Source organism: Osmerus mordax, chromosome 20 (genome assembly GCF_038355195.1).
Source record: "Osmerus mordax isolate fOsmMor3 chromosome 20, fOsmMor3.pri, whole genome shotgun sequence".
NCBI classification, from domain to species: domain Eukaryota; kingdom Metazoa; phylum Chordata; class Actinopteri; order Osmeriformes; family Osmeridae; genus Osmerus; species Osmerus mordax.
Window position 1 is genome coordinate 4558943 of NC_090069.1, and position 26950 is coordinate 4585892.

Sequence of the window (26950 nt, forward strand, 5' to 3'; positions counted from 1 at the left end):
TCTTGAAACAAACACATGCGACCGCCTATACACACACACAAAAACACACACACACAAACGGTGAGAGGTCACATGAGAAAAGTTTTGGCTGCTGTTTCACAGGAGCTGCTACTGTTCCAGTGATAAAAAGAAACCGGTTTAGACTGGACTGAAAGATGCAGCCAAAGAAGCAACACGATGTGTGCGTTTTGTGTGTGTGTTGTGTGTGTGTGTGTTCTGACACAGATATTTAGAATGCCTGGGACGTGTTATCAGGAGAGATTGTGGTCTTTCTTATTGCCTCAGTAGAATAGACGTTAGGGCTCCCCTGATTAGCAAATGTGTGTATGCTTGTTGCTCGTGTGAGTACAGTATGTGTGAAGGAATTCCTGTTCGTGTAAGTGGGTGGTTAGATGTTATGATTGTGTCTCAGAGCACAGGAAGTACTGAATCAAGGGAAGGAGAAAGGGCAGGCGAAATGAAATGTACGATGTTAGTCCCGACCTTCACGACTTAGTATTAGTCACAGCACACATCCACCCACACACATCTGCATACACATGCACACGTTGTGTACTTTGCTGCTAATTTGGTGTGTGAGAAGTCTGTTTTAACAGTAACGTGACTTTTAAAACAGGTATGCACAGGTGTTTTGCCATTACTGTCAGTGAAACATAGGCACATATCAAGTGAAAGTTTACTGGCATTTGGAAAAGGTTACACTGGAAGTCTTTGTTCCTACTCCTCTTGACAATCCCTGGCTGGCAGCCTTCCTAAACCTATATTGAATAATCCTACTCCACACGAGCAACTTTTCTTCATGATAATTAAGAAATGGTATTGTGTTTTATAGAATACAATAAGCTGTTGAGGAATCTGTTCATTGTCATGATGCCCCACCACGTAGAGTCCCTCGACAGTAGGTGGGTGGACAGTCATGGTGGGAAGTGTCTGTGGAGATGGAGAGGGCTCTGCTGCAGCAGCATGGGGTGTAGAGGTTGCTGATGGCCGGCGGGCCTACGCCAATCTTCTGGGCTGCTTTGACAACTCTGCGTAGGACCTTCCTATCCTGGGCGGTGGTATTGCTGTGAGGGGGCGTCGGTCAGGACACCATCGAGAATTCCAGCGCTCGATCACAAGAGACTGTGTGCTCATGCCCCATGTCCGCAAGCACCTCAGGAAGTGGAGGTGCTTTTGGGTGTTCTTCAAAATGGCTTCCGTGTTCGGAGGTGATCCGAGATTTTGCCCCCCCCCCCAGGAATCTGAAGCAGTTGATTCACTCCACCCCCTCACAGGGAGTGGTTCTTTTTACCATGTCCTGAAATCAAAAAAACATCTCCAAAGTGTCTTGTTGATGTTCATGACCCGGTTGTTCCCCTGACACCACGCTACTAGGTCTGACACTTCTCACCTGAAGGCCAATTCCGTGGAATCTCTGGAGGAAATCAAACCTATCGCTGTAGTGTCAAATTGATTATATGGTTTCATGCACATGCATTCACGTACACACACACACACAACCTGTGATTGATCCAGACAGACGTGTGGGCTGAGTGTCTGCCGGCAGTTTCTAGAAATGACAACTATGTGTTTACAACCAGAGTCAAGGTCTAGATATCCAAGCACCCACTGGTAGACCGAGCCGTTTCTTTTTCATTCTTCATAACACATTCTTCTCAGACACGAGCCTCTAGTTCTGAACTCATGTGGACACATCCAGAGCATAGGCGGACATCCCAGGGGGACACGACCCCCCCATCCTGGTAAAAATATGATTTGTTCCCCCCTATAAATCACTGAAAACACAAGTCAATTTAAATAATATTAATAATATACATTTAACATATTACAATGTAGGCTATGTGTTACAGCAGTAATTGTGGTATCCCTCTCAGGAATTGCTCTTGAGAAAATGTCATATATCTGCCACTGCTCCAGAGCCTATATGTTGTCTATAATTGTATCCCACTCAAAGTTGGTTAGTCTTTCTATTAATTTCATTTATTTATATGTCATTCTGAACATGTTGACACATGAGAACAAAATATGTACTCAGGGCCAGCTACGTACTATATAGAAAATAAAGAATATTCAAACATACAATCAATTAAAAATAATAAATAGGAAAAATAAGCTACAGTAAACTAAGCTAACATATCAATATAAAGCATCAGAAAAGATCTTAATACATCAATGATAGCTTTTCACAACAGAAATGATAGGTCAACTTAGAAAGATAAGATTTTAAGATTCCTTGAGAGGCAACTGTTGCCAGTTTAGGCTTTATTTTCTAACATAAGAACGCCGGGTCCCTGGAAGGTACATGCCAGGTTACATTTATTGCAGTCAATGTGTTTTGTTCATACTCAGACCAAAGCCGTATGCACAGAAGAAACTGAAACAAACTATCCACTTCTAAATTCCATATGGGTGTGATTAAAGGCTACGGAAATTCACCTTGAAACAGTATAATAGTCTTCATGACAGGACACCATGCAGGACACACACACATTGAGTTAGGACGACCTCTATTGGGCATGAATGACTTAATTTCAGCTTGACTAAAAGTGAATTTAGCCGCCCTCTTTTGCAAGTGTCTGATCATGATGAGAAACTTCATAATGTAAGATTATTAATTCTTATTTCCCAAACGGTATAGACAAAGATACATTTTACGTGGTAGATCTCATATAGGATACAAACTTGACGTTTAGGTTCATGTACTAATGTGACCAATCAAAGAGTACTTTGCAGCAACATCAGTGACCAATAGAAAACATCGACACTGGTGCGGATCAACGGATTTGCTTGAAGGTGGATTGTTGTGGTTTTGGCAAAGCAGCAACGTCGATAACAGCAACAGAAGACAAAAAGTTGTCACTGTCGCCAAGTGTACAGTTATAGCTATGAGTCTGTCCTTAAGGTAAGTACCATGTTAGCTGACTGGCTGGTTATAAGCAATAAATATATCACCTACAGTACCACATAATTTGCTTGGCTCCTTGTGAGACATGGAAATGCTATACATTATTAGCTTCACTTCAGTACAGTACCGTCTGTACAGCTAGCTAGTGTTAGCTAGTCATTCTAACGTAACGTTAGCCAGCTGGCTAATGGCACTCTTTTCAAGTCAGCCTAACCCGTAACCCTGTACGCCACTTATTGTTGTCGGCTACAGAACCGAACTAGCTACCGATAAAACGAAGAGGAAGAAGAGGAGAGAGTTGACCGAGGAGCAGAAACATGAAATCAAAGAAGCGTTCGAACTGTTCGACACTGATAAAGATAAGGAAATAGATTACCACGAACTTAAGGTAAAAATCCAATTCCTTCCTTATCCAACCGACCATATAATCAAACACAACTATTGTCTCAATACCCTAAATGTACAATTTTTGAATACGATGGTTTGCAGGTGGCAATGCGTGCTCTAGGCTTTGAAGTAAAAAAAGTCGATGTCCTGAAGATACTGAAGGATTACGACAGAGAGGGAAATGGCAAAATAACGTTTGACGACTTCAATGAAGTTGGTGAGTTGCTTTTACGAACGGCTTTGCTCTTAGGGTTTGTGAGTTCCAGCTTAAACCTCATTCTTGCCTTCTGTGGAGAGACAGCGTACTTTTTCCTCAAGCCCAAAAATGCTCCGCCTACTCCACGTGTCTCGAGTATCTGTGTGTGTTGACCCCCCCCCCCCCCCCCCCCCCCCCCCCCCCCCCCCAGTGACAGATCGAATGCTGGAAAGGGATCCTAAGGAGGAGATCATGAAGGCCTTCAAGCTGTTCGACGACGACGACTCAGGCAGGATCAATTTAAGGAACCTGAGACGAGTGGCACGAGAGCTGGGCGAGAACATCAGCGACGAGGAGCTGCGCAGCATGATTGACGAATTCGACACCGATGGCGACGGAGAAAGTGAGTGATGGTCTTACACGCCCCCCCCCCCCCTCGACGCATAGACTTCTGACGTTCCGCACCTTCCTCTGGAGGTTCGAGGGACTTGCCTGAGCAACGATATCAAATATACCTCCCAAAATGAAATCGTTTTGATCTTGAAATAAACAAAGAAGCATTTGTTCTTACCAAACTTTCACAGAAACACCATCGTTTTGCCATAATGTTAATAACATCATAAACAGTACAAGCCCCTGATCAATTCCCAGGCTAGCTGTTCAATAATCACGGTGATTCTTCAATGCTCTCTATTCTTTACCGTCCTGAGCCTTCAATTGGATGTTTCTCTCCCACAGTCAACCAGGAAGAGTTCCTCTCCATAATGACAGGAGACTCGTGATTGGACGCCTGCTGTGCGAGTGGGTTCTAGGGATCCTGCGATCCGTGGTTGAAACCTGGGTGGTCAAAACCATGTAAGGGTCATTTCAGCATCAGTGCCTGGGGAACATCTCATCACCTTTGGAGGATGGAGAAGAAAAACGGCTAAATCCATCCATTTGTAAAAGTAAAACAACCCTCTGAAGAAAGGCTTCAAACGACTTGTTTTGCTGTCACAAATGGGTCTGCATAGCACTGCTTTTCAGGACTCGGATGAAGACCGTGAGGAAGATCTGTAAAGCAGCCTCTCTGTACTGTTCATTGATCAAAGTAGCTGGTCACTTTGCTGTAACCCAGTTGCCAACCATGCGATATTCCTTTCAAGGAGAACTTTCATTGGTATTCATAGTGAGGGTAAAACGTTTTGTTGTAGATGGAGTTGAGAGCGTTCTGGATGATACCTTGTTTTAAATGGCTTTTCTATTTTGTATTCTCCAAAGTGTTTGGCTGTGCTATTTATTGAAAAATGTAATAAAAATTGATAGACATTGTGTGTGTTTTCATTCTCCTGCTCTTCAGTTCTGCTGAAATCTTCCTTTTTCTCTGTACAACCACTAGAGGGAGCATGTGTCTCATCTCAGTACTAAGACAGCATGCCAAGTCAGAACATTCTAATCCCCAAACGTATTTGTAAAATCCTTGCTCATCTTTTGTAAATGGAACGTCTTTGGGGATTTCACAGACATGGATATACCCCAAGTTCTAAGGTAGTGTGCCCCATTTGAAGCACTAACTGCAAATGTTAGTGACACTGTCAAACCAAGCCAAAGTATTTAGGCATAGTGCTCCATCCGTACTCTGACATCATACCCAATGCTGTCTGTCAAGACTGGGGCGAAACGATCTTTGATGTTCATTACAAAGGGGGCCGTTACTGGTGGATGGGAATCTGAGCATCTAAGCAGTGATGCAGGTCCAAGTAGTTGATACAAACTTTCAGCCCCAAACCATAGTCCACACAGAAGCATTTAGTCACTACAAGTGGTGAAAGTGCAGGGGGGTGGGGGGGGGGGGGGGGGCAGGGGTGTGGTAGAGAAGCAAGCACGACACACGATCCAGACTCTAAAACCACTCAGACCATGCTACAAAGCCCCCTGTTATTAAACATGCCTTAGACCCCCACACATTGATTTAGGTCAGGAGACACCGATTCCGGTTGGTAAGATGAAGAGATTGCGTGATTCCCTTTTTGATTTCAGACTTGGAGAACGTTTCAGATATAGAGGAGGGACCGGATTGGGTTACCCAGTTTGCTTTGGTAATGACACCACCAGCCAATCAGAAGATGATAGAGTGTCAGAGCGGTTTGGGTTCCTTTCTGCCTCCAGTCATTAGAGGTTTGAGGTTTCACTGGGACCAGAATCAGAACGGTGCCTTGCTCGCATCTGAACGCCATCTGTGTGCGTGGTCAAACTGAAGGCTCTCGTTTTTTTTTGTTTTTACGGGCCTCACAATCTCTTTAAGCCTGGTTGTACACACATAAATATACTCATACGTGGTTCCCTCGGAGTGGAATCTCCTGCTTTGGTTGTCAGGCAGAGGTTGCCAGGTCAATTCTCAGAAGGGGCTGAAGGTCGGCATTGATGTCGATGATCAGAACCTGAATCAGATAATTACCGAAGGATTAGGCATTGTATGTCCTGCCCTTGCATTGGCACATGCTCAGCTGTTGGTGCCCAGACAGAGGGAACGACATCCTCCAGAAATAGCCCATCCCGGTTCCTCCCCAGTTACAACCTCAAAGTCGCCCCCAGGCGGTTTCCACACACAGAAATGTATACAGTAACTATAACTTTTCATCCCAACGCGCGCACATGCACACACACATACGTAAACATGCCCAGACGACTCCTGTGTCTTTCGGTAATTTTTCCTGTTCGGGAAAACGATCTAGCCTTTGGCCACTCTGACTAAAAACAGACCGTTTATGTCAGGGCCTGAGAAAATTGCAATGAAGTCGGATGAAAGGATTTGATTTGATAAACAGGACCGCAACATCTTCACATCTCTTGAGACAGCACACCCGCGAGTGTGTGTGTGTGTATGTTTTGGAAGCGGGGGGTGGTGTAATGCCTGGCTCCTAGGAAACCGGGGGGTCAGAGGCCAGCCCTAGCGTCCACCTGTCAGTCATTATGTGCAGCTATGCCGACCATGTGACAACTCTTAACCTCTCACCCCGGGAGAGACGGTCCAGGGCAGGAGAATCATGGAGAGGGGTCGAGGAGATGCCGAAGGGCAGAGGAGCCACGGAGGCGTGGGTGTGTGTGTGTGTGTGTGGGGGAGGAGGGCGTACGTCGGAACGAGGGCCGGGCAGGAGACAGGGGGGGAAGCACTAGATGGTTCCAGCGAAGGCTTGGGGAAAGAGACGGAGGCCGCAGGGCGCGGGGATTGAGGGGCGAGGCGCCAGGGGGCGGGAGCAGGAGAACAGGTCCTTCAAGCCCACGTCACCCCCAGTGTTTGCGTCAGGTTGTCACTGTCGTACTACTTCATGGAAAATGCACCGTGTTTTCTTTCGCGATGTCCCCGATGCGACGCGGCTGAGCTGAAACTGAGAACGCGGGAGAGGCCGGTGTTGATGAAGAGGAAGAGTGGCTGCCATGTGTCAGTCAGAGGAACGACAGACAGGCCTGTACAGGTGGGAGCCTTGACCCCTTCCCCCCCCCTTCCCCCACCACCACACACACACACACCCCTTGCCCCATAGAATTGCTCGAATTCCACAGTGTAATGACCTCTCTCGGTAATGCCAAAAAAGAAAGAATGACCACTATGGCCAGACATACTCTGTGTAGCATGAACACAATCGGTTGAAAGATAAGATAACCAGTAAAGGGAGTTTCTCTCTCTCTCTCTCTCTCTCTCTCTCTCTCTCTCTCTCTCTCTCTCTCTCTCTCTCTCTCTCTCTCTCTCTCTCTCTCTCTCTCTCTCTCTCTCTCTCTCACCTTCGTTCTCTGTTTATCATTCACACCCACACACACCTCTTGCAACAGTGGAAAACATCTCAACAATGGTGCCTGTACCTTTGAAGTCACTTTAGTGTCATTATAGGTCAACTTGGGTCAGCCATAACAACAGATTGTAAAAACAGCAATGCATAACAGGTGTGTGTGGCTGTGTTTGTGTGAGGGTGTGCCTTTACGTATGTGTATTCTTACCCAAAAAAATCCCATCTCACTGAGCAATCAAAGATGAACACTGATTATTTGATGAGCTATTTTTTGGGGGAAAGTGTGTTCTTCCTCCATCTCTTTCGAGGTGGAAGACACACAAACAGCTGGTGACACACAGGCTCACACACACCGAATGCCCAGAGACATGTTGTGGACTGTGAGCTATGCCAAGAAGCTGGGTGAGGATAGATTAGTTTACACACGCTCATGGCTTTCACGGTAACTCTATCCCCAGGAGAGACCGACCTCACCCAGCCCAGCAACGCGCTGCGATGGGCCCGGGGCCCCTGCCTCGCCTCGCCTCACACAGGGCCAGCAGAGAGGAACTTAGTTCTGCCTCACACCAGCCACAACCCAACCAGACATACACATGCACGGCTCAATCCCTTTGGGTCATCTCACCAAGACTCCTCTTATCAAATGGGAGTCATTCTCTAAGCGGGCACTACAGACCCAAACTTGTGTGCTGTGATAGAGCGGACTGCCACTCTATCCTTCGAGGTGTTGTCTTAAAGTACCCCTCAGGACCCGTCGGTTTGAGGGAAACAAACTTCAGGACGTCATAATATTCAGACTATCACCTAGATTTAACGGTTTCGCTGACAGGCTTATGCATTTGTTTATTTGTCTGCTTTACGATGTTTATTTCCGTGGTTGGCGCGGGTGTTTGTGAGCGTGCGCGTGCGTGTGCGTGTGCGTGTGCGTGCGCCTGCTCCGATGCTCCTGACAAGCAAAACGAACAACCTGTCCTGCGGCAGAAACTCCTCACTTGTCACAAGACCATGTTTACCACCCCTCTCCAGATGAAGGAAAGAGAAGCCAGAGATATCAGGGACTGTTATTGTGTGTAATGTAGTGCTATGGCTAGGGTTAAGACCTTTCCCCTCCAGGAATAATATTTTCAGGGGGACGGAGAGTACATCTGGATCTCTTTAGACCGGCCTTATTGGAACTGTGTCTGCTTGTTGATGTTTCTACTGCTACCCCATCTACTCACCACATTACCACCTACACACAAACCTTCATGCACACACACACACACACACACACACACACACACACACAGACTCACACACACACCAGCGCACATGCGTACGGTGAACCGACATATGTGCACATGCCTACTGTACATGCACACACCTACAGTACAACATGCCCAAGAAATGAACGTTAGGAATTGGCTATACTCCTGATCCCTGAAGAAAAGCAGAGGACAGACAGATTATTTTGGAAAGAGAGAGAGAGAGAGAGAGAGAGAGAGAGTAAAAGACCTGAGTAAGACAGAAGAGAGAGAAAAGACCAGGTCCTTCCTGACTAAGGCACAGGCTTTTCAGTTTTATGCATCACAGTTGGCACACAGGCCGCAAAAACAAACCATCGCCGGACTCGAGCTGGCTCAGTGCTTCTCTGTGCCAGACCGTAATTCAATTTCAGTGACGCGTTTTACTGGCGTCCTGTGGAGAGTGTGGCGTTCACAGTCACCTTGTTCTTCCACTCCTCTCCGACCCACTTCCGTTCTCCACCTCTCTTCTCTCCGTCCCGTCAAACGACCCTGACAGGAGTCTAAACAGGATGAGGGGAAGGAGAGCAGGATGGCGATGAAGAACCGAATGGTAAATAGACGTGGATGGACGGGCGCAAGCCAGCCGTGAGGCGGCACAGCTGCCGAGCTGAACGCACCTCCGCCTCCGCTGGTCTCTCTCACACACAGACCCCAGTCTACACACTCACGCTGGACACCATCTTTGTGGGGAAGCGTTTCTGTGGCTCGTTGTCAAACGATCCCTAAGTGTATAGGCTGTGTCTTCATGGAAGCCATTTTGTAAACCGCTGTGTCTTGTGACTACCGGGAGTCTTTGTCATCTTGGAACCGCGACCGCATTGGCTACTCTTGGTATGCCGGTGCGAGGAGATGACCAACCGGTGGAGACTCTTCCTGGCGAGCTAGCCGCGATGGCGGAGTAAAGTCAACAGTGCCGAGAAGCCATTAAACGTGCGAAAGTGTCATTTCCCGTCAACTTCAGGACCGGTTTATTTGTGTGTCCTCCTTCGCGCGGAGACACACACCGACCTGCCCGACTGCACGTGTTATCCTTGGCCTCCGAGAGCGAAATAAAGTGGGCGTGTCGGTGTGTGACTGCGTGGGTGTTGTCTTTTGGTCGTGGCTCAGGGTCCGTCATATCGCCGAACCGGGCGATTACACTGCTGGAGCACACAGAAGACAAGGATCACGTCAAACTGCCTTGGGATCAGCCTCTTGTCTCTGGCCCAGGCGGGGCTGACTGGAGGGGACAGGTGACGACTGATCCTTAGAGGAGCAGATGCTCTTGGGCTGATACCTAGTGCCCGTTCACAGGTTTGATCTCTCTCTCTCCCTGTGTAATGTGGAGAGCCACAGGCCTCTGGAGCAGTAATCCGGCGGCTCTTATGAGTGTCAGCAACACACACGCACGCACGCACACACACGCACGGACACTCACTCACACTCACGGCAGCGTCAGTGACACCTCGCGGCTAAATATACCCTGAGAGACGGCGACAGGTGACCAGGCCTCGGCCACGGACACACGCACTCGACCAGCACGGACTTAGGGAGAGGTCATAGGGTGTGTGTGTGTGTGTGTGCGCGTGTGTTGGACAGGTCTGGTGGGGGCTGAGTATGTGTCCCGTCTCAGTGTGCAGCGAGCCTTGAGCCTAACAGCCCAGTTCTGGGTCCTCTCCTCTAAGCCAGCTGGTCTGGCTTGATATCGTTTTTTTTTCTCCTTCTTTTTTTCATCGCATCTCTTCTTTTTTTTTTCGGTTTGATATTAAAGGAGCGACTGAGCCGAACCACAGCTGGAGCTGTCGGAGACACTTCCAGGTGAAGAGTGATACCGCGCCGGTGAGTGTCTGAGGAGAAAAGGCGGGTGGGGGGGGGGGGGGGGTTGAGTGTGAGGTCTGTGTGGCATTCAGCTGGGACTCGGAATGGCTCCATTGGGGTTTCAAACGAGGGTTTAAAGTGCCTTGGGCAGACAAGGATATAGGAAAACAAGTCAACCTAGTTAGTGAGTGAGCGAGCGAGCGAGTGAATGAGTGAGTGAACGAGTGAGCGAGTGAATCAGCGTCAGTGAGTGGATGTGAGCGTGAGCAAGGGAGTCAGCGACAAACACGTACGTTTGGTTTCATCCGCCGACTCCCACACACCGAAGAGCAGATTGAGCTTGACAAAACGTAGCAAGTACGACGGCTCCTCAGAAAACTCTGGAGAGTGTGTCGCCACCATCTGTGATTGGCTGGATCCTGTGTCCTTGTTCCTGGGCTCTCTCCGGAGCAACCTGTCACATGTTGAGGTTGGAGAAAGAGAGAGAGAGAGAGAGAGAGAGAGAGAGAGAGAGAGAGAGGGGGGGGAGAGAGAGCAGCCCAGCTGCATGAGTCAATCAGGAGGGAGAGAGCTACATATTCTGGTGTGGTCCGATGTAGTCATCTGTGGGCCCTGACACTGGGACACACTGAGGTCCAGGGCTTGGGTTGGATCACACCCAGTATCTGGTGTGAATCAAACACCACATCGCTCATGTGCTGCCAGTGACCACGTCTGGATTCAGCGTGCGCACGTACCGGAAAAACGTGGAGAAAAAAAAAAAGAATCTCTGGTTTTGACCTCTTGTTAACAGTCACCTTTGAATCTGATCCCACTGTCCGACTGTGACCTTTGATGCTTTGACCTCTGACTCTGGGAGCTTGGAGGTCAGAAAAAAGCACAAAGGCCTCACACTGTGAAATCGAGAAGAAAAGGTAGAGATGTCATTGGCCGTTGTTGAATTTGCCAAATGAGCAAGAATGATGTCATGGGGCTGTGAATGAGTGTATGTAAGTGACATTCGGTGTGCGGGACCCATGTCATGAGAGTGACATGGACCTCTCTTAGGTGAGAGAACACAATAGCAACTGCATCTTTCTCTGGGAGTATTCAATACTCGCCACTCTGCCAGTGAAACAAGATCCCCAACACAGAACAAAAAGACCCAAGTTTCCTACAGGTCCATCCCTTATAGATCAAAGGTGTCCCTCTCTGAGCATTCTGGTCTCCTACTACACCAAAGATGAAGGTAGCCCATAGTAGACATACACGCATGTACACACGCACACACACGCTTGCATACGCACCCGCACTCAATCTTTACGATTTCAGGGAGGAAGAAAAAAACCAACGTCATGTATAGGTTGACGTATGTATAGTGCGTGTGGGAGTACCATTGAAAGATGCGTAAAAAAGAAAAGCATAACTCTTGGTCATCAACCAGAGTGTGTCAGTTCCAGTAAACAGGTGCAGTTTGCACAGTTTCCACTATTGGGCGTCAGTGAGCCACAAGCCACTGTCCCACGCACCTTTGTGTGTTGTCACTCTCCAATACGTTTTTCTAGGGTAATTTTTCGGAATGGGCCATGTGTCTTTGTGTGTGTATGCGTGTGACTGCGTGTGGATTTGTGGACGTGATATCGTCCGACTTGCCTAACCTCCGGACCTATCCACCAGGTGCTAAGTAAAACCTACGGACCTGGAGCCCCTAGGGAATCACTAATGGAGAGCGGACACGCTGGGCGACAATACTGACACACGGCACAGATTGAGGAACAATCTGAAGGCTGGAGACCGAAAAATATCAAAGTTGATAGAAGGAGACGTGCAAGTGATTGGTAAGTTCAGTTCAATGCTCCATCAAGTGTGCGTGCAGCGGGTGCGCGCGCCCGTGTGTGCGAGAAGGTGTGTGTGTGGAAGGCTGTTCACCTCGTCGAGCGCCTGTGATCGTGAGTGAATCTGCGCGCAAGTTGTTGAAGTGTCAACGCTCAACGACAACCAACGGGAAACAAACATTCGTGGATAATCCCCTTTTCCTTCCCCTCCTCCTTTCCCCAGATAATCACTCTCTCACTCAACTCTAGTCAGGACCAACCAGAGAAGGCACAGCTCAACTTTTATCAGACTCGGTTCTTTACCCAAGAAGCATTGAACGCGGGAGAAGAGACGTGGTCTTTGACCGTTTCACTGCCCTGGAAGTAGATTATAGCACACGTAATTAATGTATCAGCTCTGAAGTTCAAACAGATTGTACATTTTGTAACGGCTTCTTCGCGCATAGTATTTTCCCTTCATCCAAAAAGAAGCGGACAAGGATCGCGAAAACGGCAGTGGCAGGGGTCTGTCACAGATGCGGAGTAAAGTAAGTGCGTATTATCAGTGGATATGCCGTGTGACTTAGTTTGCGACCAGGTCCTATGTTGTCGGGCCATACATATTGGTCAGTTATAGAATGGCATTCGTTTTAGATGATCTAAAAAGACTATGACGGGGTGTTTGTTTGGTTAGTTAATGTAGACTTCACGGCACTCAGGTATTATTAGAATGGGACCTGTCACAATTGAAACAGCGATACTCAAAATATCAGTGAAGTCTTATGCATTATTCCTAACCCTCATACGTGTTCTTTATGAAGGTAGCAGGGAGATTTATTTTTCTTCATCCCACCTCTGACACTTATTAGGCTACTGACATACTTAAAACATAGATGTGTTTTACATCTATATATTTAAGACTGAGAAAGACCGCTGGTGGTCGATAACAATTCTTGAAAACCTCGGATCAACCAGTGGAATGGCTGAAAATAGAGTGACTCATAGTTCACTCTTGTACCCCTCCGGTACCCACCAGGTGTACTAGGCTATGTCAGAATCCTGGAGGCCAGATGACTACAGTGTAGTAGCCAGCCCAGTGTCAATCACACAGCTCGACTCAGACAGGCAAAGATGCCCTCACAGAGCTGCTTTATTTCTCTCCTCTTTGCTACTGGGAAGGCAAACCCGCTTATGTTTACACGTCATCTTTTTGATTTGACGTTATCATAATCATTTTACAAATTCATCGGGCTTTACTCTGATTAATCTGTTGACAAGACATTCCCGTCAAAGAATGCCTCACCTGTATATAGTATGGGCAGGAAATCTTGTCGTCCTTCAGACTCCAGTGTTTTCTAGTTCTGTGTAACATTCTCCTTGTCACCAGTGCAGAACAGGCTGGTGATGTGGTATCCCTATAGTCAGAGAGACTAGCACAGAGGAGCTCTTTGTGTAGCTCCAGCATGTAGCTGATGGCCCTCAGAGCCCACTCATGTTATGTGTCTTACTCTGGTATTTATAGCCTATCATGTGGTTACAGTTGGGTGAGGTGAGAAAAGGGTACAAAAATAACATTCGAATCTTCAATTTCGAGTGTAGTAGACAAATGCGGTGTCCTGTGTAATCCACTTTTAGACCAGGGGTCTTCCTAATGTTTAACCCTTGTGACCCACCGTCGTATTGCGACAGATTTACCGCATACAAAGACAAAGTGAAGCATTTTCTTTTAACAGCTAGGCTGTCTCAGACCCCCCACATTGCAAAGGTGAAAAGAAAATTATTTTAATTTGTTTTTGTATTGGGTAAAATTGGGTAAACACAACAATGGTTCGTTATGAACCTTTGGGTCATGTGACCCGAAGGCAGCACGAGGGTTAAGAACGCAAGGTGCTGGAAGCTTTTCAATGGATACGGCTAACGTGCAGTTGTCCTATCACATGTCTGATATTGTAGTACCCCTACTCTTAACACCACATCTCCCACCACCTCCAGCTGCCTTCCAGTCATCAGCCTCGGCCCTCTCTGTGGCCCAAGCCTGGATCTACCCCATTACCACCCCCCCCCCCCCCCCCCCCCGACTTCCACCCCCCCTGCCCTAGATTCGGACGGACCCCTCACCCCCTAGCACCCAGACGCCGTACACCCTCTCTTTGGCAGCGGGACGCAGACATTTTGGGTGTCCTGCCAAGGACTACAAGGACAGTGCCACCCTTCACCCACGACTGCCCTCTCCCGCTGCCCAAGAATACACACACAGTCTGCCGTTCGTCTGCATTCGCCGACCGTTTTTATTCGGCTCTTTGTTTGACGGTGTGTGTGTTTGTGTGTATTACGTAAAAGGATCAAATGTGAGGTAGATAATATGCTGTGCCTTAAAATGACAACTCCGTTTCTGCGCTGTGGTTTGGCCGTCTCCGTCTGTGAACCAGACTCCAGCTTTTGTTGTTTGAGGTAAAGAGTTCATTCCTTTATTTTTGGAGTCCTGCTGGTTTACGTGTATTCTATAAATAGAGGAGGAAGTTTGTGTGTGTGTGGGAGGGTGGGTTTGTGTGTGTGTGTGTGTGTGTGGGGGGGTGGGTTTGTGTGTGTGTGTGTGTGTGTGTGGGGGGGGGGGGTGGTGGAGAACTGCCGTCATCCTGGCTCGGTTTGTATGGACACGGGTCTGTACGTCACATCCTCTGAAAGGGTAAACTCTTGGAAAACACATGCACACTCTTTCTCACACCCCGCAAACCCTAACACACCCCACGTACTCACTCACACACTAGTTATCCTGATAACTACAGGATGAAAAGCAGAAACGGGCCCAAACTCCCACGCCGTCTGAAATGCTGACTTTGCCCGTCGAGCGGCCGTGCTATATTTACACCATGTCGAGGGACGGAAAAAAACGAGGCGTTTTTTTGTTTTAATTCCCTGGCTGATGCGGTACATAAAGCGTTATTTCGGTCATGTTGTCTGCGTGGCGTGTCAGTGCTTGTTAGGGCAATTATCGAACGTGCCCTTAATTGCATCCAGCACCAACAGGTCGAGAGCCCTCGACATGTCAATTCGTCTTGGATCACGTCGTCGAACGATGACACAGCCGTTTCGGAAGGGCACACGGGAGGACTGTCGACCCTCACGGCGCTCGCCTGCACCGTCGGAAAAACATTCGCGGACGGTTTGGGAGGCAAACCTCTCGACTCATGGATGCCATAAGATGTCGGTCATGGACGGTCCTGGGTTCGTTGGTTCGTCGAGTGGGGGCGGCGAGGACGACAGGGAATAATGAGGAGGATGATGAAGATGGAGGCTCCTCTTAGGTGCCGTCGTAAGGGACAACAGCTTTGCCCCCCCCCCCCCCCCCGCCCCGCCCCAGCCCCCCAACACACATGCACATCCTCTGAACCCTCACGTGCCCCTAGTGATCCTCCTATCTGGTTTCTCGGCTTCTTTGACGGCAGTAAGCTGTAAGGAAATCCCTGTGTGTGTGTGTGTGTGTGTCTATGGGGATGTTCCCAGTCGCCTTTCTGACCCAGGTTCTTAAGCTTCTCTTAAGCAGACACACACACACACACACAGGTAAATCTCACATGGCTTCCAGATCCCAGATGGTGCGCGCACACAGACAAACCCAGGCACGTGGTGATGAATGACTCGCAGTAGCAAAGCCGCACTGCAGACCTGCGCCCTGTTCTTCCACACGCCAGTGCTGAGACGTCACCCGTCATTCCATGTGAACGCACGGCCGTGACTCATCGTTCGTGGCTGTCAGGACCACAAGCCCGCTGTGGGCTTTCCGAACCGTCTCTCCGTCGACTGGGGAGAAAAGAGGAAGGCAGGCTCTCGAATGAAAGGATGGAGGGACAGGCGTGTCATATTTGTCCTCCCGAGAGGACGGGACTGATTTCTCCGCCATCTCAGTCTCTTTATGACTCTTTTCATCGTTCCATCATCACTCCCTCCCTTTGTCACTCGCTGCGTTTCTTATTCCTGCTCTCCATCTCCATCCCCGCTACACTCAGTCCTCGAAGCTTTCCTGTTTGGGTCTGTGTTTTTCGTTCGGGGGGGACGTTTGTATATGCGCGCGTGTGTGTGAGAGAGGTGTAGGGGCCTTACAAGGATATGGGGCGGCAAGGAAAGGGTGACATGTCACGGATGGGATTGGTGACGGATGTTTAGACTCAGGTAAAGGTTGGCAACCCTGGCTTAGGGCTAGCCTGGTTCGGTTGTGTCAGGAAGTCATACAGGAGATGTTAAAGATGGTTGTTGTGATCAGGAGGAATGAGCAGAGGGATTGAGGGGTCAGCTTTTACATCTTGGCTCCGAGTGTAGACAGGTGTGCTGGATTAAAAGTGTGTGTGTGTGTATGTGTGTGTGTGAGAGAGATCAGAGCGGTGGCTTAACGTTATGTAAGGGCCTGTATGACAAGGTACAGGTGTGTATAGATGTCATCCCATGGTGCAGGTGACTGCTCTGACCAGCTGACAGGGTCTGTCTCATGTACAGGTTAAACCCTCCTGCATGTGTCTGTGTTTTTAAGGAGAGAGAGAGACCAAGAGAGTGAGAGAGATTAAGACAGAGAAACTAAGGCACAGAGAGACATGTAACTACATGTAGTTACATGTATGTCACCTGTATGTCTGTTTAATTATCATCTGTATCCGTATGTGTGTATGAATAAGTATGTATAAGCCTGTGATTTATATGGGTAGAAATATTTCAGTAACTCCACTGTTGCTTTGGCAATATTAACTTTTGCTATTTCATGCCAATACAGCCCATTGAATTGAAATTGTATTGAGAGAGAAAGAGAGAAAGAGAGATAGAGAGAGAGAGACTAAGACAGAGATATATATATAGTCCCAGATTCCCAGACATGGATTCACCCTAGTCCTAGACTAAAAATGTGATCGATGGATCAATGGTCTTAATTGTTCTTTAAAGTTCTTTTCTTTATCTTCTTTACAACTAGGTTTAAATCCATGTCTGGGAAACTGGGCCAAGACAGAGAGACTAAGAGAGAGAGAGAGAGAGTAAGACAGAGAGACCAAGACCGAGAGAGAGAGAGAGACTAACATAGATAAAGTCACTTAAGACAGAGAGAAGTAAAGTTCCGCACGAGGACTACAGTATATGTGCACAGCACACACAGCTGCGCTGGTCTAACTCTTATCATTTGCATTCTGACATGATTCTTTGTCTCACTTCCTCCCAAGAGACCAGAGGGGGTAACACCCAGAGGAGACAAAGAAAGGGAGGGAGAAAGAGAGAGAGACAGAAAAAACAAGGGTCTTTTATTTCTTAGGGTACCTCATTTATATTACATCTTTCCCTTGTGTTTTTTTTCACTGGATTTAAAGGTTCATTCTCTGTCGAACCGGCGGAGACGCCCCCCCGTTTTAATCAGTGATGGATTCTCTGCCGTCCAAGTCAAACTGTTGACTTATCAACTGTCGCAGGCAGAATCCCAAACACTGTTGAAACTCTTCTCTCTGGGATTAATCAATACAGTGTGCGTGGGTGTGCGTGTACGCGCGTCTGTTTGTGTGCTTTGTTGATGTTGTATCTGGTTATCTCCATTCTCTCCCCTCTCGTCTCTGTCTCTTTAAGGAACGATTGCCAGAGGTCGGGAACCGAGAGAAGTAGGGAAGGCTGCTGGTAGGATCTGAGAGAAGAACGAGAGAGCTTGAAGAAAGGAGAGAAAAAAGACGTCTGGAATCAAGCGAAAGAGAGAGAAGGAGCAAATATGGGGAGGAAGAAGATTCAGATAGCTCGGATTATGGACGAACGAAACCGACAGGTAAATACACACACACAGACACCCCCTCCCCACACGCACACAGACGCACACAGACAGACATACAAAGTTGGTACCTCTCTCCTTTCTAAGTTTAGAGCCATGCCATGTTGTCACATGACTCTCACAAGCTGGTGAACACGGCATCATGCTCGTAGACCTAAGCATAGTTAAGAGACAAACTGCTTTGTTTCTGGCACACACGCGCGCACGCGCACACACACACACACACACACACCAAGCACCCCCAGGCGTGAGTGGGAGTGGTTCCTCTCTTCCTGTTATGACAGGAAATGCTCTCACATATGTTTCCTGACCCCAGAAGCAGGGCTATACTGACCTCCTGGCTCTTTCCTTGGACTCTCTACGTAGGCCTTATTGAGTGTGTGTGCGTGCGTGTGTGTGCACGCGTGTGTATGGATATATTTGTTTGTATAAATATATATATGTGTGTGTATGCTGGCAGTTATCATATCATATCAGTCTCATGAGTTACTTATGTCCTCATGCCTGACAGCCAAAATGTGACAGCTAATTGTAAGAAACACTAGTTCTGCAGTTTATCCCTAATGCAGCGAGATGTCAAAGTAAAGAGATTAAAACCGTTTTACAACCACATATTGGCATAACAACAACTAGTAAAACTGGCCATGACCTGGACACCAGAACACAAAAATGCAAACACATTAAGCTCGTCACATTTTGATTTGGTTTCGTTTTCCGTCTCCTCTCCTCTCCACCCCCCCCCCCCCCCCCCCTCTGGCCAGGTGACGTTCACCAAACGGAAGTTCGGCCTGATGAAGAAGGCGTACGAGCTGAGCGTGCTCTGTGACTGCGAGATCGCCCTGATCATCTTCAACAGCACCAACAAGCTGTTCCAGTACGCCAGCACCGACATGGACAAGGTGCTGCTCAAGTACACCGAGTACAACGAGCCCCACGAGAGCCGGACCAACTCCGACATCGTGGATGTGAGTTTATGCATCCCATAATTATTGTGTGGAGTTGGCATGGCGACCCCCCGCATCAAGGTTCTTTCACGGAAGGGGTTCACCCCCGGTGACGGTGTTGCGTTCTCTTTGTGTGATATGGGTGTGTGTGTTTGATGGGTGTGTGTGGCGCTAAGCTGAACAAAAGAAGGCCGGCGTTTGCAGCAAAGAGCCTTGGCCAGCCAGAAGGAAGTTATGTCATGGTGTTAGACGAGCAAAATGGGCCGGTGTATGCACACACGCACACACACACATACTTAGAGAGTTGTTGAAGCGGTTCTGGACCTGCTACATAAAGGCAGCGAGATCCTGGATGAGAGATAGAGCCCCAGTGGTGATTCAACAGCTTTGGTATAATAATAGTTACGTCCTGCTGTTATCTCGGTGTCTGCTTTTCACGACAAGGTACCGGTTAAACTCGTCTCGACACAACTTTTCTCTTTTCTTTTCTTTCTCCTGCCCTACTGTACCACCCTCAATGGAGCCGGTCGTCATAGCGACGCCGCACGCAACTGGCGTGACGTCGTCTTCGAGCCGACACACGTCACTCTGGAACGTTCTGTCCGGAACAAAGAGGCAACGTCTGCCTCTGGTTGACCAGGCTTGGTTTTGTGGGTTGCCGTGGAACCGGGTAGTCCAGTGATTTGAAAGAATTGCGGCCGCTATAAAGTAGCTTGGCTGACAGGATGTCATGCTCGGTGGTGTTTGTTCAGGATGTTGCACTCAGCTCGCTTGGAACCAGGTGCTACCAAAATGAATATAAACGGTACGGGGCAGGTACCAGATTTGCCCTATTAAATCCCCCAAAAGTTGGGTAGTCGAATCAAATCGAGCCGGTACTGTGCAGTGGAAGAGGGGCCTAACTGGGCCATAAACCTCCCTGGCCCTGGCCCTGGCTCTGGTCCTGGCCCGGGCTCTGGCCCTGGCTCTGGTCCTGGCCCAGGCTCTGGCCCGGGCTCTGGCCCTGGCTTGTCCCCCCACGCGGCCCTACACATGCTCTTTCAGTCAGCTCTGTCAGGGGCAGGCTAATCCCCCTCTAATCTACTCTAATCTACCATAATCCCATTTACCTCATTACTGTAATCTCTGCAGGCTCTCTCTTATCTCTCCAACGCATGGTCAACACTTACTCTCACCCCTTCCTCTCCTCGGCCTCCCCTCCTTCTGGCCTTTTCTCTCATCCTTCTGTCCGGTGGACGACATCCCCCTCCCCCTCCTCTATTCCGTTTCCTCCTTCCTCCTGGAATATTCATCTTCTTTTCTCCGCCTACCTGCTCTGTCATTTCCTCCCCCCTCCCCTCTCCCCCTCGGGGCACACAAAGTTTCATTACAGGGAGGAGACGGAGGGATGGAGGGGAAATAAAGGGAGATCGAGGGGAAAGGTCTGCCTAGGCTTTCCTGAGATCCGACTGTCTGTTATGTGATCTGCCGTTGCGATCCCACGATCCCCCCTCTCCTCCCGTGGGCCCCCCTTTCTCTCATCCACACGGCTCCTCTCCCTCCCTCTCACCCTTCACCCTCCTCCCTCCTTGAAGGTCCCCCCCCATCCCTGCTCCCCTTCTTTTCTACTCCCCCCTCCCTCCAAAGTGCACCCCACCTCCACCTCCTCCAGCCCCCTTCCTGCTTTGACCTTCTGACCTCTGGTGTTTAGACATATAGACGGATTGACAGGAAGTGAGGTCCCGGTGAGATTAGTTGAGATTCGGGGGGGTTGGGGGGAGGATGTGTAGCTGATGACGGGATCATAAAACAAGAGGGCTCCTCCAGCATAGAGACAAGCGGACAGGTCAGATAGTCTCGCGGCGTTCATCTCTGTGGGACCCGTGGGGCGTGGCGCGGTGGAGGGGCGTGTGCCGCTGACCGCGTGCACGGGCTTTGCTTTCTGATCTCCTCGCTGTGGTGACTGTCCTGGGATCATCCCCCCCCCCCCCCCCCCCCCCCCCCAATCAGACTCAGGAGACTTCTTGGAGTTTGATTGGAGGATTTCGAGGCAGGATGTGGATTTGGGAGACTTAACTCTCCTGAGCAGACGACACTACAAGCGTGAGTCGGGGGACTTGTGTGTGGGGGGAGTGTCACTCCTTCTAATCTTCTGGAAGAATTGACACGTTGTATCATATCATCACCACCCTATGTTGAGATTAGCTGGGCAGACTTGGGATATTTCTAGATAAAATAGGCCATGACACGAGTTACCATGACCACATTCTTTGTGAAGTGATCATATATATACAGGCATACAAGGAAATATTTTTGATATTTAAAAAAGGTCATGGGTGCCAAATAAAGGGAATAGGAAGAATCTGCTGAATGACACAGCTGTGGTAAACGTCTCTGAGTTGAAATATCTGCCCGAGAAGAATTTAGCTGAAGAGAGACTCCCTTGTTTTGGTCTTTTTCTGCTGTGGGGCGTTGGTGTGTGTGTGTGTGTATTTGTGTGTGTTTTATTGGCTCTATTCTTTGTAACAGGGAGTTGTATTTGGTGCATTTGGCCGAGGATTGTGGCTATTAATAATTTGGAGAACTCTCGCATTCTTCAGTCCTCTTCGAATCCTTTGCCTTTCTCTATGGTGTGTGTGTGTCTGTTGGAAATTGGAAACAGCTGAAGTTCTTTCTTTGGGTTAGTCAAGTAAAAAAAGAAAGTAAAAACCACACACACACACACACACACACACACACACACACAGTCAGTGTAACTCTAACTCCCTTTGTGTCGGCTGTGATCACTCCCTGTTAAACTGCTGGAAACCGGTAGTGGGCTAAAAATAGTATGCAGCGCCGCTAAAAATAGTCTCGGCCGGCTGTGTGGGTTTGTGTGTGTGTGTGTGTGTTCCAGAAGGGTACAATCGAGAAGAATGGCCAAGAAACTGGGAGCTGAGTTACCAGACCATCTCTCTCCTCTCTCCCCTCTTACCTTCTCTCTCTGCACTGTCACATGTTTAGATTCCAGTGGATGGGATGTGTTTATTTTGCTAAGTTAACTTGTACGCCAAAATCGATCAGGTAGACACAAAACATTATCGCAACGTTATTGTTACAATCCTCTCAAAACAGTATGTTGAGTTCAGGCAGCTTCAGTGTATTATTTTTATAAAAGGCTGTAGGTTGTTAGGCCTCGTGGATATTCTTCTTGTGCCTAACGGGACATAGTTCGCAGGGAGTTCTCGATGTTGTTGGACACTTTTTGTTATTTTTGAATGGGCCCACATGAACTAGTGACACATCCGATTCTGGAAATGATTGATCTGGATACATTCTAAAATAATAAATCGGTTTCATGTACGGTGAGGGATACGCACAACGTTTATTTGTGCAGTTGTTTAAAAAAAAACGACGAAAAAACATTGAGCTCGACTTTAAGGTGCCCTTTCTCTCCGGCCACAGTGTGGTCGGGGGAGGAGGGATGCGGACATTCGACAGGAATGGTGTTCCTTTCAGGGCAGTCGTGGCGGAATGGTGTGAGGGTTGCACACCATGTTCCCTGGCACACACAGAACAAGTGACGCCCCTCGCTTTGCCCTTGTAGAGGCAGCTCCCGCTCGCGTGCGAGTACATGAACATACACACGCACACGCACATATACCCACGTACACTTTAAGTGAAATAGGTGCACACCCAGCACACACCTTAGTTGTAGCCTTCATGTGGCGGTTGTGGTTATGTGGCTGCGAAATTGAGCAAAGATGAAAGAGGAGGGATATGTCTGAGTAGAGGTGCAGACAGCTTAGGGAGGGGTACTTCTGTCGAGCTGTGTGGATGAGCTCAAATCAAATTGGATTTGAATAGCCTTTTTTTTTTTTACAAGTGATATCACAGAGGCTTCACAGATGTCTACGGACCCGCACCTACACCAACCTAAAAACCCTCGAGGAAGACACAGATCAAAAAACTTCCAGGAAAAGATCAGAGAGAAACATGGTAGAAACCTCGGGAGGAGCATTTCAGTGAGGGATCCTCTCCTCCTGAGACGGTTGGTGAGAGAGAGAGATTTGCTTCCTCTCCCTCTCTCTCTCTCTCTCTCTCTCTCTCTCTCTCTCTCTCTCTCTCTCTTTCTCTCTCTCTCATTCAGCTGTTTTCCTTCAAGGCTTGAGTGCCTTCAGTCAGCTGTCCCCAACCACCTGCCATACCCTTACCTTTCACCACACACACACACATACACACACACGCGCACACACACACTTCCTCAAGGTTACCCTCTTGAGCCACTCCAGCTGTTCATTATCAGCATAGCAGTATGCCCGTGGACCTAAAGAAGGCTGTATAAAATGCCAGACTTTGTTGTAAAGGGGTAGTGGGCGTGTGATGTACAGTGTGTCTGGACGTGTCGGTGTGTGTGTGTATAATTAATATGGATATTGGAGATAAAAACAAGGACTGCGTCGGTAGCGGGTCATATTGACTTGGGGGGTGGAGTGGGTGGTGAGGGGGGCGCAGTCGGTGCCACATGAGCAAAAAATAGCCTTCTACGGCCATCCCGCAGACCTTGCGCGGCTATTGGCTGAATCCGGGCCCTGCCCCTCCCCCCCCCCCCCCCTACCCATGTCGACCAGTAACAGGTGGGCATGACTGGGATGAGTGGGATAACTGGACTGAGCCAACCACTGTATGTATGTGTTGCGTGCGTGCGTGTGTGTGTGTGTGTTTGCGTACGTGCGTGCGGGCCAGTTGCAGTGGTCCGGTGATTGGACTGCCCCCGTGTAAAGTGCTGAGGCAGGTCAGGGTGAGAGCAAAGGCACATACTGTATGGCACACACACGCACAGACGCACACACGCCGATCTGATGCCTGCCCCTCTCCCCTCCCGAACCCCTCACGACAGCAAAGGAAAGCCCCACCGTCTCGTAGACGTGTGGGCAGCCTACGATGGCTGTCTCTAAGCCCTGTAGGACACCGTGACTACACTTACAGTAACGCGGGTCGTGTAAAGTAAAAAAATAACAAATAAATTCAGACTCTTTTGCTGCTGAAGCAAAATCGACCTGAGGAAGTTGAGTATTCCTGTACAGATGGCTCCCCCTTGTGGCGGAAAGGAGCGGCTCGTTGGGACCGTGCCATCTGCGCTCTGTGGTAAACTTGGGCTCTGTCTGTCTCCCCTCTCTGTCAGACCCTCAGGAAGAAGGGCCTAAACGGCTGCGACAGCCCCGACATCGAGGCGGACGACTCTGCCGGCCAGAGCCCCGAGTCGGAGGACAAATACCGCAAGATCAACGAAGACATCGACCTCATCATCAGCCGACAGAGACTGTGTGTAAGTCCACGCCGGCGGCCATCTTTGCGTTCTGAACCGGATGACCCCCCGCCACAGCTCTCTCACGGTGCTAATTGCCATTGTATCCGTTTTGTTTGTCCAAACAGGCCCTCCCCCCCTCTAACTACGACATGGGATTGTCCATCCAAGCCAATAACCCCAGCGGACTGCTTTACTCGCACCCCGGGGTGGGGGGCTCCTTGGGGAACCACAACCTACTCCCCCTCACACACTCTTCCCTGCAGAGGAACAGCATGTCGCCTGGACCCACACACACACACAGACCCCCCAGTGCAGGAAATGCAGGTGTGTACGCACGTACACAAGTACACACACACACACACCCACCCCGCTCACACACAATTTTCATGCTCTCTTCTCTCTTTTAACAGGTTTGATGGGATCCGAGATTTCTAACACTGTGGTCTCCAGTGCTGGTAAGATTATGTCTAATACATCATGTTGAGTGCAGCAGATTAGTACAGTATCTTTGCATCCAAGTCGATCCCACGTAGAAATCAACGTGACCTTGAATCTCTTCTCCTCGTTGACCAGGTACCGTTAGCTATAGTAACCACTGCGGCTCCCCAGGACTGATGGTGTCTCCAGGGGGCATGTCCAAAGGGATGCAGGCCAAGACTCCACCCCCCATGTCCCTGAGCATGAACCGCAAGCCGGACCTGCGCACCCTGATGCCCCCCAGCAACAAGAATAACAACATGCCCACCATCGTGAGTGCTCTCTTTCTGTCTGTCTGTCTGTCTGTCCTTTCTTTCTCTCTCTCTTCTCTCTCTCTCTCTCTCTCTCTCTCTCTCTCTCTCTCTCTCTCTCTCTCTCTCTCTCTCTCTCTCTCTCTCTCTCTCTCTCTCTCTCTCTCTCTCTCCCTCTCATTCTATTATCTCTCTCCTTTCTCTTTCTCTCCCTCTCTCTGTCTGCATTTCTCACACTCGAGCCTTTCTCTTGATCTCTCCCTCGTTGGCGTTCCACCCCCTCTTCCCCCATCTCTCTCTTCTCTCCTCCTCCCCTCCAGTCTCCCCCTCGCGTCGTGTCACTCCTTCCTGTCCCTTCTCGTGTGGTTCATGACGCCCCGTAAACTTCCTCATGGATAGATGTGTTCTTACTGCTGTGTAGATCCATTAAGGCCATTAACGCAGATCTCCACCTAGACTAACATAAATGTGTTCCCTCTTGCTCAATGCTACCAGTGTGAGGATTTTGACCTAATGCTGGTGAGTAGTAGACATGAGAGATGTAGGTGGGTCTTCACGGCTGCGTGTTCTTAATGGACGTTTGTTACCGTGTAATGCCGGCCGAATCCTGATTCGTTTTAACGGCTTTGTTGATGGCCCTCCTTCTAGAATCAGAGAATAAATCACTCCCAGACCGCCCAGACTTTGGCCTCTCCGGTGGTGTCCATAGCAACCCCCACTCTGCCCGGGCAGGGAATGGGCGGGTACCCTTCTGCCCTCTCCACCTCCTATGGCACAGGTGGGTACAGCAGGGAACTACAAGAATGGACGTCATTCAGTTTGCCGTTTGTGAACCGCGGCCCGATGTCTGACCTCTGACCCCCCCCCCCCCTCCTCGTCTGTGTGTAGAGTACTCCCTGGGCAGTGATCTGTCCTCTCTGACAGGCTTCGGTGGTTCTGGCTCTCTTCACCTGGGGTCAGTCACCGGCTGGCAGCAGCAACAGCTGCAGGGCCTTCAACACTCCACGTTAGGACACATGGGGTGAGTAGGACTCTCATTCTCTGTGTGTGTGGTCTCCCTCCCTCCCTCCCTGTGTCCATTCCCTTCTCTGTCTCTGACTATCTCTCCCTTCTTCTCCTCGCCCAGGAACCTGTGCCAGAATTCCAACCTCAACCTCTCATCCGGTCATCAGAACCTCCACATCAAATCCGAGCCCGCCTCCCCTCCCAGGGACCGGGGTATGGGAATGGTGGGGGGGGGCCTCGGGGGCGTGTCCACGATGGGCTACCCAAACAACCGGGGCCAGGCGGAAGCCGGCCGTTCCCCGGGCGACAGCGTGTCCAGCTGCGGGAGCTCGTACGACGGCAGCGACGACCGCGAGGACCACCGTGGCAACGACAACTTCCTGCTCCGACCCCTGTCCAATCAGGATGAGCGCCACAGCCCGTCGGTCAAACGCATGCGCCTATCAGAAGGCTGGGCTACATGATCAATCCCACCCCTAAGGCATGAAAGCCACAGGGGGGGGAGGGGTCTGTCTATAGTGTTACCGCATAGTGTTATTATGATTATATTATTCTTGTGCTGAGTGAGTGCTATAGGTATAACAGCGACATATGCTGGATAGGGGATGGAAAAGTAGCGTTAAGTGAAATGACAGCGTGTTTTTAATACTGTATACTGTAGTAGCTCTGGCCAAATGTAGCCCATTACATGAACGACAGGGGCTCAGTTGAGATTTTCCCATACACAGTGGGTGGCGAGTGAGGAAGGGTTCGGGGCGGGGGGGGGGGGGGGGACGACGTGTATTGCTTGTACTGTGTGCGTGTGTGTGTTTGGGAATATAAGTAAATAAATATGTAAGCACATTTGTACATGTGCAAACTCTAGGTCAACTACAGTAACAAGGATGTGAGGAAATAAGTCTGGTACTCAAAGCTACTGGTGAGTAAAAAAAAAAAAAAAAGTTAAGGCCTAGTGTGACATAGGACATGAGAGCAAGGAGAAGTACTAATGTAATACTGAGATAGTACTTGTATAGTTCTTGTTAACAGAACCAGGTGTTTCAGTCTGCTGTCCTGGTTGAATTGCAGCTGTATGTATGCTCACC

General features: G+C 49.2%; 2 protein-coding genes across 2 annotated transcripts; both read left to right on the forward strand.

Annotated features, from left to right (window-relative positions):
* The first annotated feature begins 2781 nt into the window (after nucleotides 1-2781).
* Nucleotides 2782-4794, forward strand: cetn3 (centrin 3). The gene is made up of 5 exons (XM_067258278.1): nucleotides 2782-2902; nucleotides 3158-3293; nucleotides 3395-3509; nucleotides 3700-3891; nucleotides 4227-4794. Exons 1-5 carry the CDS (start codon nucleotides 2886-2888, stop codon nucleotides 4268-4270), a joined length of 504 nt encoding a protein of 167 aa, XP_067114379.1. The 5' UTR covers nucleotides 2782-2885; the 3' UTR covers nucleotides 4271-4794.
* Nucleotides 4795-10176: 5382 nt separating this feature from the next.
* Nucleotides 10177-26614, forward strand: mef2ca (myocyte enhancer factor 2ca). The gene is made up of 12 exons (XM_067257925.1): nucleotides 10177-10359; nucleotides 11995-12155; nucleotides 12376-12679; nucleotides 17727-17916; nucleotides 18681-18884; nucleotides 24007-24150; nucleotides 24258-24456; nucleotides 24543-24587; nucleotides 24706-24881; nucleotides 25509-25638; nucleotides 25749-25881; nucleotides 25987-26614. The coding sequence occupies exons 4-12, from the start codon at nucleotides 17863-17865 to the stop codon at nucleotides 26327-26329; spliced, it is 1428 nt and encodes a 475-aa protein (XP_067114026.1). The 5' UTR covers nucleotides 10177-10359; nucleotides 11995-12155; nucleotides 12376-12679; nucleotides 17727-17862; the 3' UTR covers nucleotides 26330-26614.
* The last annotated feature ends 336 nt before the right edge of the window (nucleotides 26615-26950 follow it).